General features: G+C 38.1%; 1 protein-coding gene and 1 pseudogene across 3 annotated transcripts; one reads left to right on the forward strand and one right to left on the reverse strand.

Moving 5' to 3' along the window:
• Positions 1-216: 216 nt before the first annotated feature.
• Positions 217-4,434, forward strand: LOC127882243 (trace amine-associated receptor 1-like). 3 transcript variants are annotated; one of them, XM_052430778.1, is made up of 4 exons: positions 363-549; positions 995-1,287; positions 2,564-3,392; positions 3,512-4,434. In XM_052430778.1, the coding sequence occupies exons 3-4, from the start codon at positions 2,569-2,571 to the stop codon at positions 3,831-3,833; spliced, it is 1,146 nt and encodes a 381-aa protein (XP_052286738.1). In that variant the 5' UTR covers positions 363-549; positions 995-1,287; positions 2,564-2,568; the 3' UTR covers positions 3,834-4,434. The 3 variants fall into 3 exon arrangements, with proteins under 3 accessions (XP_052286739.1, XP_052286738.1, XP_052286737.1); XM_052430779.1 differs by lacking the exons at positions 363-549; positions 995-1,287 and adding an exon at positions 217-346; XM_052430777.1 differs by lacking the exon at positions 995-1,287.
• LOC127831534 (potassium channel subfamily K member 16-like) lies at positions 3,838-16,749 on the reverse strand (annotated as a pseudogene).
• Between the last annotated feature and the right edge of the window lie 732 nt (positions 16,750-17,481).

The raw sequence follows: 17,481 nt of genomic DNA on the forward strand, positions 1-17,481 counted from the left end.
CCTTCGTCCTATAAACACTTCTTCATAACGGGTTTCCTATATTCGTTAAATCGGGAGGAAACACGAAATCATCAGTATCTGACTTTCTGTTGACATGGAAATGCAAAATATATGGGATATCGTTAAAACGTTGATACTAGGACGAACAGTAATACAAAACAGATGGTTTAGTATATTTGGCACAACGATGTAGGCATGCCAGCAGGGATGTCGGTGGAACAATAAGTGACAGTGACGGAATGTGATACTTTTGTAAGGATCCTCCTGATGTCTACCAACTAGACGAAGATAAGGCGATGGTCGACGCTTTCCGCAAAGAACTCTAGATAAAATAATGGACTGATATGTAAGTATATTGTAAGAGTTTGTACAACATGAAAATAGTATGTGGCATTGTGTTGATTTGTTTTAGGTTGATATGACATTATTACACCTTTTGAAGCAATTTTCGATGGCAAATAAAATGTCTGTGAAGGAGAAAAGATAATGCAAATAGTGTATATATAATGACATGTGAGTTAATTAAACGGTATAAATACAAATAATAAGGTATGGTATTTTTATTAAAATTAATAAAGCAAACATACTTTTTGATCGATAAGAAATCATTCAAAACGTTTATGAAATTTTGAAATATAAACTATTGTTAAATATAATATTCATTTCAAATTGTAACAAAAAAGGCCTAACAAAGAAAGTAACTTTTGTCATGTTATGCATTTTAGAACATTTATTGTACGCCTGTCTTAATTCATTATTTTTGTCCTAACATAAAGCCATTGTGATCATTCTCAATATTAATTTTGTAAATTAGGAATACAGTATTTTGTATCAATACATTATACATAATATAACCATTCACTAAAAAGTGCTATAATCTTTATCTCAAATTATTTCTAAATTGGGAAAGAAAGTTAATGTTTTACAATCCATAATAATAAATGTGCAAGATAAAAATGTATAGTATAACCGATTCATTTGACAATACCTTAAGGGAAGGCCTCAAAAGAGCAATGTCGTGGAAACTGAGACATTAACACTGAAATCAAATAACATGCTGACCAATGGCAACAATATCTCCTATCCCAACCCAAGCTCAGAACTTACCGCCAAATTAAACACGAACTTGGATGTGAAAATGATGTGTCTATACGACTACCAAAGCACCTGAGATCTAACATTGCTCAAATAAGAACATGTACCTTGCCGCTGCGGATCGAAACCGGACGGTTTAGGAACCTAAAACTCGAAGAAAGACCGTGCCTTGTGTGTAAAAAACTCAATCAGGTCGAAACAGAATACCACTTCTTATTTGAATGTCCATTTTACCTTTGTTTAAGATTATCCTATTATAACTGTGTATCAAATATAAAACCAAACATAACTAACATCCCGTATAGCGAGAGGCTAACATGTATGCTGACTGATAAGAGACTTATTTATAAATCTGCATTGTTCATCCAAGATTGCTATATGAAACGATCGGAAACATCATATGTGTCCGACTTAAATTAAAACAAATCAATATGTAAAGTATATTACCAATGTAAATAATATTAGTTATTTCTACATGAAGTTATTCACCTATACTATCCATGTTTATACTTTAAACAATTTGACTCTTTTTATTTTTGTGATCTTTACACTATTTTGCACTATTTTGATGTTATTTTATGACTATACCGATAACATGTCAACTCAGTGACTCGTAAGCCATTTATATGACTGGGTAGTACAATGTTTTTGTAAATATTTTTGCTTATTATAATATTGATCGTATTATTCCTGTAAATACCAATGATTATTTATGTACTTTGCGTCACTTTAATAAAATATACAACATAACTGTTAGAACAGTACATGAATAATGTAAATAGAGCGCCAACATTTTGATGTAAAAATAACAAAATGACTACTTAAGGCGTGAGTTTGATACCTGTTTGCGAATTTAATTTTCAGACATTCTTTGCCTTACGAATAATCTTTCTTACGTTTTGATCAACTATTTTATTGTTTCTAATTATGCATGTGTCTCTATAAATAAGATGTTTCTGTGATATGATATCATTTAAAATGTAAAGGTAAAACAAATATGTTTTTAAAACCATAAGTCCGTCTAATTGCCATTAGGTCGGCTTAATGTTAGGCCTTGACTAACAAAACTATCTGAAGTGTGCACTGAATTTTGTTTATCGGCACACAATACTACGAATTATCGCCTTGACTAAAATAGACGTAAACTTAACAGATCTTTACTTGTTTTCATGTACTGTTAGAAATATATATTCACCTGATACATTTATGTTTCGGTCTCAGAAAACGAGGTTAAATGCATGTGCGCAAGTTTCGTTCCATATTAGCCTGTGCACTTCGCAGAGGCTTATCAGGGACGACGCTTTCCGCATAAGTTGGATTTTCGTTAAAAAGTCTTCCTTAAACCGATAAATACAACAAAAAGAAAATTGTTGTTCCTGTGCAGTTCGCACAGGCTAATCTTGAACGACACTTTACGAACATGCATTAAGCCTCTTTTTTCTCATATTGAGGCTCATTTTCTTTGCAGTGGGAATGACCATCACACAAAATGCGAGCAGCGTCGATAACTCCTCGGCCCTGACAAAGTCGTCACAATGGGACACACATGGTTACGTCTGCGTGACCATAGTTGCAATGTTCGTCCCCTTCATCCTCCTGGGCAACCTCATGGTTATCATCTCGGTCGCTAAGTTCAAGCGTCTTCACATTCCCACGAACTACTTTCTGACATCACTGGCGGTTGCCGACGTTTTGGTGGCGGCAGCGTTGCCGTTCTATGCGCTTGCGGAATTACATCATTTGGACATGGGCGACAGTTCTTTGTGTATTGTCGTAAACCGCGTTTTAATGACCGCCGGTGGTGTTTCGGTCATGACCCTTGCGGTGAACGCTTGTGACCGCTACACGGCCATCATGAATCCGCTAGAGTACATTTTGATCATGAAGCCGCGGCGGATTGCCGTGCTCGTGCTCATATGTTGGATCTTCAGCAGCTTTATATGTTGGGCCCCGTTTGTGATCGGTTGGTACACAAGCGTACCAGGCGAAAAAGAACATAACTATAATCAACTGCACAAGAACGCTAGAATTTTATTCACGGGTGCGATATTTGTGCCCTCGTGCATTCTAATAGTGTTCTTCTACTGGCGGATGTTCCTGATTGCCCGCCATCATGCGCACGCATTCGCCGCCGTAGAGCAAACAGTGAGACGAAGCCTAGAGGCACGCTTCGTGCGCAAAGATACGAAATATGCGAAAACAATCGGCGTTTTGATAGGAGTATTTCTGTGTTGCTGGTTGCGGTTTCAGATCTGTATCGTTGTGGACATCACGCACCAAGTGTCCTCCCACAGATGGTAACATAATTACCTCATGTTGCTTGCATTTTTCAACAGCGGGGTCAATCCGTGGGTTTACGCGTATAAATCTGTGGACTTCCGCTCAGCGTACAATAACATTTCCGACTCCTTTGTAGGCAACCCGCGATTCCAGACGAGCGGGCTTCAAGCAGTGTATCCTCAGTAAGCGGACCTGCAGCAACGATTTCGCGCATGCGTCTGAACCGCGTTACCAGCCGGGTAGCCGCGAGTAACATGCTCCGAACGCTGTGGCGGGAAGTTGGTCGAACAAGAGTAGAATACTCCCTCGACCGGCGATTCTCCGGTCCCTTCAGAGCGGGTTCCACTATTGGGACGTTGCCCGATTTGCTAAGAGTATACGCAGCTAGCCCTAGACATAGCTCTCTGGTGAGTTCATGTACTGAAGAGGAACCCCCTTCCAACATTAACGCCGACTGACCAGTTACGTCACTGCATTTCCAGTCTCCGAGGCCGTCGAACACTCTACTGAAGTACCTTGAGAGTTTAACTACAAGGAGCAACATTGCCTTGCATTTGTGGACAAAACTAGAATTAAAACACAAGAATCTCGTTTCCATAGGTACGGGGATACTGCGACCGAGTATCTGCCTTCATGATAGGTCCGGGGATACTGCGACCGAGTATCTGCCTTCACGAACGATGGAAAAACGATATTGGATATATCATGGACCGATTTACTTAATGTAATTCTACAGGTAACATAATACGTCCGTATATACATCTATGTGTATATAACCATCTCGTAAGTTATTGTAACACCTTTTAAGGCTAATATATCCAGAAACAAAGAAAATATACTTCATGGATTTAATCACTGTAAATTGTATAAAAACGGACATAGGTAAAGTCCAAATTCGACAAAGGTTTTTATGTGGGTTAAAAGTCAAACTTAAAACTATTGAATATTACAACATTACACAAAACTGAATATGAGCCTTCAAAGCAAAGTGTTATATTCGGCCAATATCTTGTAAATAATATTTGCAGGTCCTTATTTATTTAGTATACATGTTTTACGTATACCATTATATTTTTGTGTGAATAAAATATATTTAAACACAAAAAGAATGTTAAGTTTATTTAAAACAAGATGTGTTTGTGAAACATTATGTCCCCCTCCCATATATTTGACATTTGCCCTTGAAGGAGGACCTTGAACTTTCAAATCTCAAAATGTGCAGCTCCATGAGATACACATGCATGGCAACTATCAAGTTGCTTTCTTCAATATTGCAAAAGTTATTGCCAATGTTAAAGTTTGACGCAAACAAACCAACACACCAAAAGACACGGCAAAAACAATATGTCCCCCAATATAGACTGGGGGACATGCAAAATACCGGATTCCGTAATTACAAACGAAGCATTAGGTTAACAATGCAAAGTGGTCATTTGTTTGAAGTATTTGAGTCATGTGAGTGGAGTATTTAAGTCATGTGAGTGGAGTATTAAAGTCATGTGGGTGGAGTATTTAAGTCATGTGAGTGGAGTATTTAAGTCATGTGAGTGGAGTATTTAAGTCATGTGAGTGGAGTATTTAAGTCATGTGGGTGGAGTACTTAAGTCATGTGATCGGATTATTTAAGTCATGTAAGTGGAGTATTTAAGTCATGTGAGTGGAGTATTTAAGTCATGTGAGTGGAGTATTTAAGTCATGTGAGTGGAGTATTTAAGTCATGTGGGTGGAGTACTTAAGTCATGTGATTGGATTATTTAAGTCATGTAAGTGGAGTATTTAAGTAATGTGAGTGGAGTATTTAAGTCATGTGACTGGAGTATTTAAGTCATGTGAGTGGAGTATTTTAGTCATGTAAGTGAAGTATTTAAGTCATGTGAGAGGAGTATTTAAGTCATGTAAGTGGAGTATTCAAGTCATGTGAGAGGAGTATTTAAGTTATGTGAGTGGAGTATTTAAGTCATGTGAGTGGCGTATTTAAGTCATGAGAGTGGAGTATTTAAGTCATGTGAGTGGAGTATTTAAGTCCTCTAAGTGGACTATTTAAGTCATGTGTTTGGGGTATTTAAGTCATGTGAGTGGAGTATTTAAGTCATGTGTTTGGGGTATTTAAGTCATGTGAGTGAAGAATTTAAGTCATGTGAGTGGAGTATTTAAGTCATGTGAGTGTCCTCGGAGTATATAAGTCATGTAAGTGGAGTATTTAAGTCATGTGAGTGGAGTAATTAAGTCATGTGAGTTGAATAATTAAGTCATGTGAGTGGAGTATTTAAGTGATGTGAGTGGAGTATTTAAGTCATGTGTTTGGAGTATTTAAGGCATGTGAGTGGAGTATTTAGTCATGTGAGTGGATTATTTAAGTCATGTATCTCAACATTTTACCTCAAACGACTTAAGTATTTAAGTACATGTAATATTATTGGAGTATTAAATATACTCTAAGTAAACCATCAGCTGCATCAGAGGGAGAAAAACCTTATTATTCGGCCCTTTGCTTATGGAAAGAATGCAATAGCCAAACAACGAGGCACAAAACAATTGTAATAGACAAGACACATACGCACGCAACTAACTCACAAAACCCACACAACTAGAGTCACTGTCAACTAACTCACAAATCCCACACAACTGGAGTCACTGTCTTTGAACGTTAAATGCAAAGTAGTCGTTTGAGTGCAGTAAGTCCATTTCTATCATTATCAAATAATGAGTGACAGTTTGGGACACGAGCTCTTCCTATTGTGACGTGCATTTGAATACACTCACTGATTACTAGTACGTGATATCAAACATAAAAATAAGTTGCACCATATAAGTCATACTCTAATATATTTTATACATTTTAAAACACGTCCATATTGCAAAACACTATGATGATATGTGTCTTGTTCTGATAAAACGGGGCATAATGCATGTGCGTACAGTGTCGTCCCTGATTAGCCTGTGAAGTCCGCATAGGCTTATCAGGGACGACACTTTCCGCCTAAACTTGATTTCGGTAAGGAGGGACTTCCTTGAAACTAAAAATACCATAAATGCGGAAAGTGTCGTCCCTGATTAGCCTGTGCGGACTGCACAAGCTAATCTGAGACGACACTTTACGCACATGCATTATGCCTAGTTTTCTCAGAGCGCGACTCATATATGTGTAGCTTCTTGTATTGCTCAATTATCGCATTAATGATAAATACTCGTCAAGATGATAAACTCTTTCTTCTATAAGAGACAAGCTGCACCGGATCTGGTTTACAACTCGGTCGTGACTTCCGGAATAGACTATCGTCTGCACTGCGGGGTCTCATTGGTAACTCTCGAACCGTGAGCGTTATTACGGTAACTATATCAATATCACTGGCATGCACATGCGTTGAATCACCCGCCGTTTGCATGGAAACTCTGCTGTCCATTTGTTTATTCGACCTTGACAGATTGGCGAGATCGCGATATGAAAGGTTCCGTACTCCATCTAATCCCGTATTCACTGTTTCTGCCACGTTGGAAGCGATGGAATATATGTTGGATTTAGTCTTCGATAGTTCTTTTTGAAGTTGCTTGATTTCAGTCTGAAAGTTAAGAAAGACTGTGTTTTGCGTGACATGGAAATATCACAAGGCAAGCAAGATCACTGATCTACGGAATCTGGTTCGAGCCACATTGAATGTCGCCGTAGACAGCCACACGAAACTAAACGCGACACACTAAACGCAAGAATTAGCAACACAACAAACGAATATTTACGACATACGACGTTTGAACATTTGTTAGTCGTATTGTCGCCATAGGTTTTAGCAAGAAAAACTGCATTAACAAGACTATTCCCAAGCACATGTCCACTACCGGCTCAACCATTGTCAGAATTTTTTTTATTTGTTGCCATAGCAACTAGAATTTTTGACGTAAGAATAAACTAAAATGACGCGCACAATGTCCATATTGCTATCTATCCATGTTTCAAGTTTCACGAAAACATATTAAGAACTTTAAAAGTTATCGCAGGATCCAGAAACCACCAATTTCAGCAGTATTTCTAGTCTATTTGTTGCCATAGCAACCAGAATTTTTGACTTAGGAACAAAATAAAATGGCGTACATAATGTCCATATTGCCATCTATCTATGTTTTAAGTTTCATGACAAAAATATTAAGAACTGTAAAAGTTATCGCAGGATCCAGAAAAGTGTGACAGACTCAATGACAGACAGACTCACAGAGCGAAAACCATAAGTCTCCTCCGGTGAAACCAGTAGGTGACAAAAACAGTGTCGATGTAAATGTCACACTAAATATATAACGTCCAGCTCAAGAAATTTAAATCAACAGTTGACGATTTCACGATTTTTGTCAGTATACTTCTCATTTTCTTATGCCGCGTTTATAGAGCGACTGATGACTATTTATCACGACACGACACGACACTCCATGATTAACCACGCCATTTATTTTCTGATTGACGATTTTGGCACAACTTAGTAAGACAATTTGAGCATTAACCCATTTATACAAAGTGGACTCTCCCATCCTTCTAAATTGGATCAATTTATTTCCAAAATTAGGGATGTCTAGTATATTTATTTCTATATTTAGAATATATCTTACAAAAATTCCTTCAAGCAAACAGCGCAGACCCTGATGAGACGCCGCATCATGCGGCGTCTCATCTGGGTCTACGCTATTTGCCTATGCTTTTTTTCTAGACGCTAGGCATAAATGGGTTAAAAGTTTGGATATGAATTGTCTTGTGACGTTGATTGCAGCCGGGCTCCTCTCAACGTGACGCTAACCTGGTTCCTATGTTTCTCTCAGTCAACTACATTTCAACATTCGGTTTACTTCTGCATTACAGTTAGGACGTCTTACTTACAAATGAACAACCTAGAAGGTCTTAGTTAGATACACAATATAATTCGATTAATAGCGAGGAGTTCGATACCTTCTCGAGAAACGTTCATACTTCTTCTATCCAGAAAAACTTCAAAAGCATCGAGATTTCGACTTTTCAATGTAAAATTCTTGTAGCATACGTAAAACGAAATGCAATCCAGCGATTTAACCATTCAAAATACATTAGACAAACGGACGCCAGATCCCTGAACAGAGTTGTCCTGTGCTTCATGTACTTCTGTACGGGGATCGATGACAAAATAAATATGTATTCATTATTTTAACTTTGGGCGTTGCAGTCAAAACAGACGGAACATGGTCGAAGATGTTAACGTTGAATTCTGTGACAATATTTATAACTAAAGTCACGTGCAATAATCACGACTGTTTCCATTGACCACTACAGGGATCTGTTCAATTTAACAGGTGTGCAAGAGTTGTAGCCGCATTCTGGTAAAACTGAGCATGGTGCATATGCGCGAAGTGTCTTCCCCCATGTGCTGCCCTATACAGGCAAATCGGGGTCGACAGTTTCCGCTTTTAGGGAGTTTTTCATTTTAAAGAAGTCTTTTCTACACAAAAATCCTGTCTGGGCGGAAAGTGTCGGCACTGAGTAGACTGTGCGGACTGCACAGGCTAAACTGTGATTACACTTTACGCAAATGCATTAATCCGATTTTTTTTCAGAATAAATCTCGATATATCCAGATGTACGGTGCGTACCTCGATTTTTTTCCGACTCATTTGCTCCACCTTCTCGGCCTTGCGCACGAGGATATTGGATATGTAGCTGATGATGAGCCGAGGCCGAACAGGATCCAGACGTACGTCACTATCCGGTACACCGTCAGGGCGTCCGCGCGCCTCGAGAATCGATTTTCGGACAACGCTGAAACGAGTAACGTGTATAAGACGCTGAACAAGATTTACGTAAATCAGATGCAGATGCATATCTCCTTTCATAGTATCGGTCCTCCTCATAGTATCGTGCCTTTCACGAAAAACCTTCAAGAAGTGCTGGAAAGTTACTTTTTTTTGACGTTGTAATGTATTTAATGGTTATAATCATTTTAATGATTTCCAGGGTGATGCTATGATTATTTTTGTTAGTTTGTTTAAGGATTAATAGTAGCTTTATTAAATGTTTTATATGCAACCTATTTTTGAATAAAATGTAAAACTATTTTAAGAACAACATGAGCAAGAGTTTCGTATTTCCATTTAGTTACTTTTTTAAGATCAAGCACATGCGCAAAGTAACAACACTCAGCAACCAATCAGAAGAGTCGATTCTATGAGACAACTGTAAATGATACCGATAACTACAGGAAGCTAAGTCTCGCTAGTATATTGTCAAAACATTACCAATTTAAATCACAGGTGGTTAGCAAGTGGCTATGATATAAGTAAGTGAAAACATCATTTTTAATGATAAATAATCATATTATAACGCAAAGTCTACTTTTCTGAAAAAAAATCACTATCAAATATATATATATATTACAAGGTATCCAACTCGAAATGTTTGTTTAATTCAAAACACGCACAGACAGAAGATGTACTTAATTTGATGAATTTATGGAATTCCGTTAGGTTGACCATTCGGATCTTTGCAAATACGGACCCCAGGTAACCAATTGACGCTCAATTGGTCTTTGTCGGCTCACGTACTACTTAAAAGTACCACGGGTACTCTTAAGTGTACTTCAAAGTACCCTGGATACGGAAAATACGCTTAAAGGCATCCATGCCATAATCCGGTTTACTCATTAGTATATTTTTCATTATTGTATACTTTAGTTTACCCGGGGTACTTTTAAGTAGTATTTAGTAATTTTAAATAGTACTAGAGCCAACAATGGCCAATTATCCCAACTGACCTGGAATGAAGTCCCCGAAGCCAATGGTGGAGAGGGTGACGAAGCAGTAGTAGATCGCGTCCATCAGATCCCACCCTTCGACTTTCATGAACAGGATGGTAGGAATGATGAACAGCAGCGATGCGCCTGCAATCAGAACCACACATATGTAGCGTCGTCTTGTGAAAAGGGGCTTCATGTTTGCGCGTAAAGTGTGGTCCCAGATTAGTCTGTGCCGTCTAATCAGGGACGACACTTTCAGCTTTAATGGTATTATCGTCTTTAGTGAGTTTCTTTGTAAGCGATAATCCAGTTTAGACAGAAAGTATCGTTCGTTATGCACATGCGTCAAACCCCGTTTTCCCAGAGCAATTAAGGATCAGCCCACCACGTTCATTAACAGGATGGTGGGCACGATGAACAGAAGCGACACCTGGAGCTTCAGTCAGAAACTGGCGAATTGTGTAATACTTTATTACTAATGCTTTCTTTTAGTTCGCGGATTTAAGATAACAAGGCTATATAGTATATACTGTATTGCACAGATAAACTACGAAATACCGTTAGTGCCATCGTTTCAACACATTAAAATCCAGAGGGCGAGAATGCGAGAACGCGATAATACGATGGCGGCAATGCTACAATACGATGACGACAGTGCGACAATACGATGGCAACATCGCGATAGTACGATGACGACAATTCGACAGTGTGATAACGACAGTGCGACAATACGATGGCGACAGTACGATAGTACGATGGCGACAATGCGATAATACGATAACGACAGTGCGATAGCACGATGGCGACAATGCGACTTTACGATGACGACAGTGCGACTATACTATGGCGACAATGCGATAGTACGATGGCGATTTTAAATGTGTAACCATGATGGCCCTAACGGTATTCCTTAATAAACAGTTATGTTCATATCGTTTAATATTAAATATTTTGTTGGTTGACTAGTGGGTTTGAGTTTCAGGGTTCGTTTTAAACTCATTAAAGTTTGTCAGTGTATGTTGTAGCACACAAAGTACTGGTCCTTTTTAGAACCTAAGAGTGTCCATACACATATTCTATGCAAATTAAGCTATACTATTTTTTAGTCTATCATGATGGTATATTTTATGAACTTCATATCATATTATAGTAACCTTATTTGCTGTACATAAATACGCCTATCAATAATAGTGTACAAAGATTACGTACCAATGTGAATTACTTATCACCATGGGAAACACTATGGTGAGATATTGGTTGTACATATGAGCCGTGCTCTGTGAAAAAGGGGTTAAATGAATTTGCGTAAAGTGTGGTCCCAGATAAGCCTGTGTAGTCCGCACAGGCTAATAAGGGACGACACTTTCCGCCTCAACTAGATTTTTGCTAAGAAGAGACTTTCTTTAAACATAAAATATCATAAAAGCGGAACGTATCGTCCCAGATTAGCATGTGCGGACTGCACAGGCTAATCTGGGATGACACTTGACGCACATGCATTAAATCCTCTTTTCACCGAGCACGGCCCATATCTTATTAATATGAGCCTAGTTCTGGAAAAACTAGGCTTAATGCATGTGCGTTGAGTGTCGTTCCACATTTGGCGGTGCATTGCTTTTTAATAGAATGTAATCTGTATACAATACCTATCACAATGATAAGCACCATGTTGAGATACTTGTTGAGGGCAGGCTTCTTGGAGCATAACTTCAGTTTGTTGACCCGGTGGGAAAGCTGTGTGAGACGACCGCCAATACCTGTAATATTGACAGAACCTTTCAAGACCCACGTTCTGAGAAAACTGGGCTAAATTAAGTTTGCACAGGCTAATATGTGACGACACTTTCCGCTTTTATGGAATTTTTCGTTTAAATGAAGTCTCTTCTTACCGAAAATCCAGTAAAGGCGTAAAGTGCCGTCCTGTATTAGCCTTTTCAGACTTAACAGGCTTATCAAATAGTATAGCAACACTTTCACTAAATAGCGAGACATGTATGTACATTTAGATCCGTTATTGAATGCTTTTCTGTGATATTTGGGGAAAAATAAGTGATTTGAAAACGTTAATTTACTGTTTCAAACAGAAAAAATAGCAACGAAATTATATTGCTAATTTTCACAGTTTTTTGACGTCCTGATGTTATATTTCCCGCGAAATTCGTCTTCTAAACCAGACTGCAACACTCTTGACAATACCTTTTTTCAATAATCAATCGTCAATTAAAATTGATAATAAAAAAACACAAATATTGCAAATAAATCCTTTTTTTAATATGAGCATCAGGTAATACGTAATGTTAAGTATGCCAATTGTTTTCTTCACATCGTGAATGTAACTAATAAGATCTATTATATTGTAAACAAGAGATGTGTTCGTCAGAAACACTATGACCCTTATTGCGCCTCTTTGATTTTTTTTTGTTTTGACCTTGGACCTTGAATGATGACCTTGACCTTGAACTTATACCACTCAAAATGTGCAGCTTTATGACAACGCCGCTTTGGATTTTTTTTACCTTTGACCTTGAAGGAAGACCTTGACCTTGAAGGATGACCTTGACCTTGAACTTCGACCACTCAAAATGTGCAGCTTCATGATAACGCCGCTTTGAATATTTTTTTGACCTTTGACCTTGAAGGGTGACCTTGACCTTGAAGGATGACATTGACATTGAACTTCCTCCACTCAAAATGTGCAGCTTCATTAGAACGCTGCTTTGAAGTCATTAATTTTTTTACCTTTGACCTTGAAGGATGACCTTGAAATTGAAGGATGACCTTGACCTTGAACATCCACCACTCAAAATGTGCAGCTTCATGAGAACGCCGCTTTGATTTTTTTTATATTTTTTTACCTTTAACCTTGAAGGATAACCTTGAACTTGAACTTCCACCACTCAAAATGTGCAGCTTCATGAGATACACATGCATGCCAAATATCAAGTTGCTATCTTCAATATTGAACAAGTTAAAGTTTTCGGACGGACAGACGCCATATATTTGACATTTTACCTTGAAGGATGACCTTGACCTTCACCTTTTACCACTCAAAATGTTCAGCCCCATGAGATACACATGCATATCAAGATATCAAGTTGCTATCTTCAATATTGAAAAAGTTATGACCAATGTTAAAGTTTTCGGACGGACAGACGCCATAAATTGACCTTTCACCACTCAAAATTGCAGCTCAATGAGATACACATGCATGCCAAATATCAAGTTGCTATCTTCAATAGTGAAAAAGTTATGGCCAATGTTAAAGTTATTTTTGGACGGACGGACAGACTGACTGACATACTGACACACTGACGTACAGTTCAACTGCTATATGCCACCCTACAGGGAGCATAAAAAGTGTGTAAAGTTATGATAAAAGCAAAAAGTAACAATGCAAACTTCTGTATGAAAATGATTAATAATATTAAATCAAAAATCTGAAATATTCGTACGTAACGGTGTATCAAATGTTTTTAACTGGTAGACACAACGACTTTTGTTTATGATTAGAAGCAATCATTTAAGCGCAGACCCTGATGAGACGTCTACGCTGTTTGCCAAGGCTTTTTTAGACGCTAGGCATAAATGGGTGAAGACTTGTTTTAGTTGACAAAAGTTATACCTTGAACATCAAGAACGTCAGGGGAATCCCGATGAGTGCGTAGGCTATAACCACCACCTTGCCGATACCCGTATGTGGGGCCAGGTTTCCGTAACCTGACAAAAGACAACACAAACACAAAATATAAAGAGTTTTAATAATTTTGTAGTTAGAATATCAGTGCGAAGCGATCGGTGTTAATATACGTATCTCAGAATGACTGACTATGGAAAACCCGATTGTACCAACGCTGGCCCTTTAAAGATAACACACCACAATAACTGTTATTATTTCAAAGAAAATAGTATTGGTGCAATTTAATATGTTCTAGTTGTGTGAACCTTTTGCTTCATTTTTTTTGCAAAGTTTAACGCAATTCGTAATACTTCTGATAATAGTTCTATTTACAATCTCTGCTTCTTCTGAGAATTGCATGCATCAATCGTTGTTTAATATCAATAAAAACGATGCACGTGATTTCGAAAGGGCCAGTTTTGTTTCAGCCCCCAGGTTAGTGTAGTTTTTTTTTTTAAATTCTATTGCAATTCGGAATAAGTAAATGAGATTCGACCTGGGAAATCTGGGCTTCATACACGTAGGTAACGTGTCGTTCCAGATTAGCCTGCGCAGTCCACACAGGCTAATCTTGGACAACACTTTCTGCCTCAACTCGACTTTCGGTTAGTAAAGACATGATTTAAAGGAAAAAATCCATTAAAGCAGAAAGTATCGTACCTGATCAGCTTGTTTGGACAGAACAATCTGCTAATCTTGGACGACACTTAACGCACATGTATGCATTAATCACCGTTTTCCCAGAGCGCGGTTCGTATTTTAATTACCTATGGTGGTTGCTACGGTCACGACGAAGGAGAACGATCCGGAGAAGTCCCAGCGCATTGAGACGTTGGTTTCCTGCAGCGTCCCTTGGGCGAACGTTGTCGCAGTGCTTCTCGCGTCGATGAAGGCGGCCAACTCCTTGTGACTGATGCACGTGTTGTTTTCTATAAATATATAATAATATGATTCTCGCTCTGGAAAAATGGGGTTTAATGCATGTGCGTAAAGTGTCGTCTTAGATTAGCCTGTGCAGTACGCACAGGCTAATCTGGTACGGCATTTCACCTTGACTGGATTTTCGTTACGTTGAGACTTTCTCGACGAGATAAAAAGCATAAAAGCGGGATGTGTCGTTCTTGATTAGCCTGTGCGAACTGCACATGACAATTTAGGACGACACTTTACGCACATGCATTAAGCCCAGTTTTCCCACAACGGTGCTTATGTGATGATATATGTACATATGAGACGTTAACGCCAAGGACAAATCGGAATTGTATACACAAGTCGTGAAAATGAAAGTAAAGTTCGAGAACACGACGTTGCAGTAAGCGCCAAGAACATAGCGGTGCAGTTGTCATCAGTCCAAACAAGAAATATCTTTAAAAAGATATACAGCGTTGATGTTGTAATGTTTGCGACCAGTGAAAGGAGATGGAATGAAGCGACCATGTATTTTAATGAAGGTAGTGAGTGATAATAAGATAATATATTTTAATGTATTAACAAATAAAAATGAAGAACAAGAAGAGGTGAAATTGTATGTTTTATTGTTTATAAGTATTGTAGAATGTAAACATAAAAGACTCAATATTGCAAGCATCATAGTGATATGAATTTTTTGAAGAAAAACAGAACTTTACATAAAAAATAAACAAAACAAAGTACAAATAAAAACATATTTACATTAATAAACGCAAATATGGATAATAATAAATCAAAGACAATATATTTCCAACACCTATATATTTCCTTAGTATCGCGGACTACCGCCCCCAAACCCCCGCTTTGTCGATAGTGGTAAACAACTGCGTACCGGTAAAGTGCATTCTAGCTTGTTTTTGTAGTGTTAGTGTGGCCGCTACGACATGTAAACAATAGATTCTTTTAATTGTAGAGACATGTGATTAATGCTATACTGCTTCGTAAACTAAGGAGAAACGTTTCTATGTAATGTTTAGAGGATGTTTTGTATTATGACAGTTTTTAATTTATTGTAATTTACATGTAATTTACATATTTTGTATTATTAGCCAATGCACAATTCGGGTTTATTTATTTCGGACCTATCATAAATGAAGGTCATCTAAGGTCTAAAGTGACGTTAAACAGCTACGCCGAAAAATTAGGAACGCGTAAAAGTAAGCATATGAGCCTTGTTCTCAGAAAACTGGGCATAATGCTTGTGCGTAAAGTGTCGTCCCACATTAGCCTGTGCAGTCCGCACAGACTAATCAGGGACGATACTTTGCGCCAAAATTGGATTTTTGCTAAAAAGAGACTTCTTTTAAACGAAAAATGTCATAAAAGCGGAAAGTGTCGTCCCTGATTAGCCTGTGCGGACTGCACAGGCTAATCTGGGACGGCACTTTATGCACATGCATTATGCATAGTTTAGTGATTATTTCTTTAGAGGCCACAGTGATCTTGACCTTTGACCTAGTGACCCAAAAATGGGTGTGGCGTGTAGAACGCATCAAGGTGCATCTACATATGAAGTTTCAAAGTTGTAAGTGGAAGCACTTTGATTTTAGAGCAAAATGTCAAGGTTTAACGACGGGGACGGCGGGCGACACGACGAGCTGGCTATGACAATACCTCGGGTTTTCTCCGAGCTCAAAATTGAAATGTTTAGAGTTATTTCATACACAAGATTTGTCATTAAAAAATATGAATACTTTTCTGGCATTAAATGTTTAGATTGATGTAAATAAGCTTTTCCCTTGCCTACAAAGCATATCAAAGGCTTCTTTTTAAACGGTAAAAGAACAAAACAATCCTTTGCGTCAATTATTTATGCACTGTATTAAATGGTTAAGTGCGAACATATTGTCAGCGGTGGAGTATTGTTAACGAAATTCAGCTTGACATGTAACTGACTGTATATCGCGCCTTGTCAGATTGGCTGAAGGGCAATGGTACAGTCGTTCGCTCTCGATATACACCCTCTGGGTGAATGGCATCAGTCGTCATTTATATGAACGATCGTGAATTCGAGACGTCAAATTCGACAAAATGTACTTCCTTATAACCGTCCCTACATGTCTATGATTTTATGAACACTTCCGATGTTGAACTTATCAACTGTCTTTACATTTAAGATATATAAATTTATCAATTCTTTATCAATTTGCATCACAACTAGCTGTGGATGAAACGTGAAAATGTGGCATCTATCGTTTATGTTCTCAACTACTGAAATCATTATAATAATAACGACTTTTGTTATTACAGGCACATGGTATGCCTTCTTCCGCAAGCCAGCTGGCCTACCACCAGGCCCACAACGATTGCCTTTTATTGGTAATCTTCTCTTTTATAACCGTCTCAAATCCGAGAAGAAACGAGTTCTGGACGTTGTACTGGACTTGAGGTCTCGATATGGAGACGTTATATATATGACGGATGGAATAGCGAGATACGTGTACGTCCTTGGATACGACGCTATTAAGGAGGTTCTTATGAATCGTCCGGAAATTTCTTGTAACCGGGCCACATGGATGCTCCCAGGCAACGACAGGAGAATTGGTAAATACTATGAGATTCTTGAGCGCCATTGTATTTATACAAAGAACATTTATGCCTAGTGGACTCTCCCATCCTAGAACATCGGATCAATTTATTTCTAAATTAGGGATTTCTAGTATACATATTTCTATATTTAGAATATTTCTTACAGAAATTACTTTAAGCAAACAGCGCAGA

The sequence above is a fragment of the Dreissena polymorpha genome, chromosome 5 (genome assembly GCF_020536995.1).
Source record: "Dreissena polymorpha isolate Duluth1 chromosome 5, UMN_Dpol_1.0, whole genome shotgun sequence".
NCBI lineage: Eukaryota > Metazoa > Mollusca > Bivalvia > Myida > Dreissenidae > Dreissena > Dreissena polymorpha.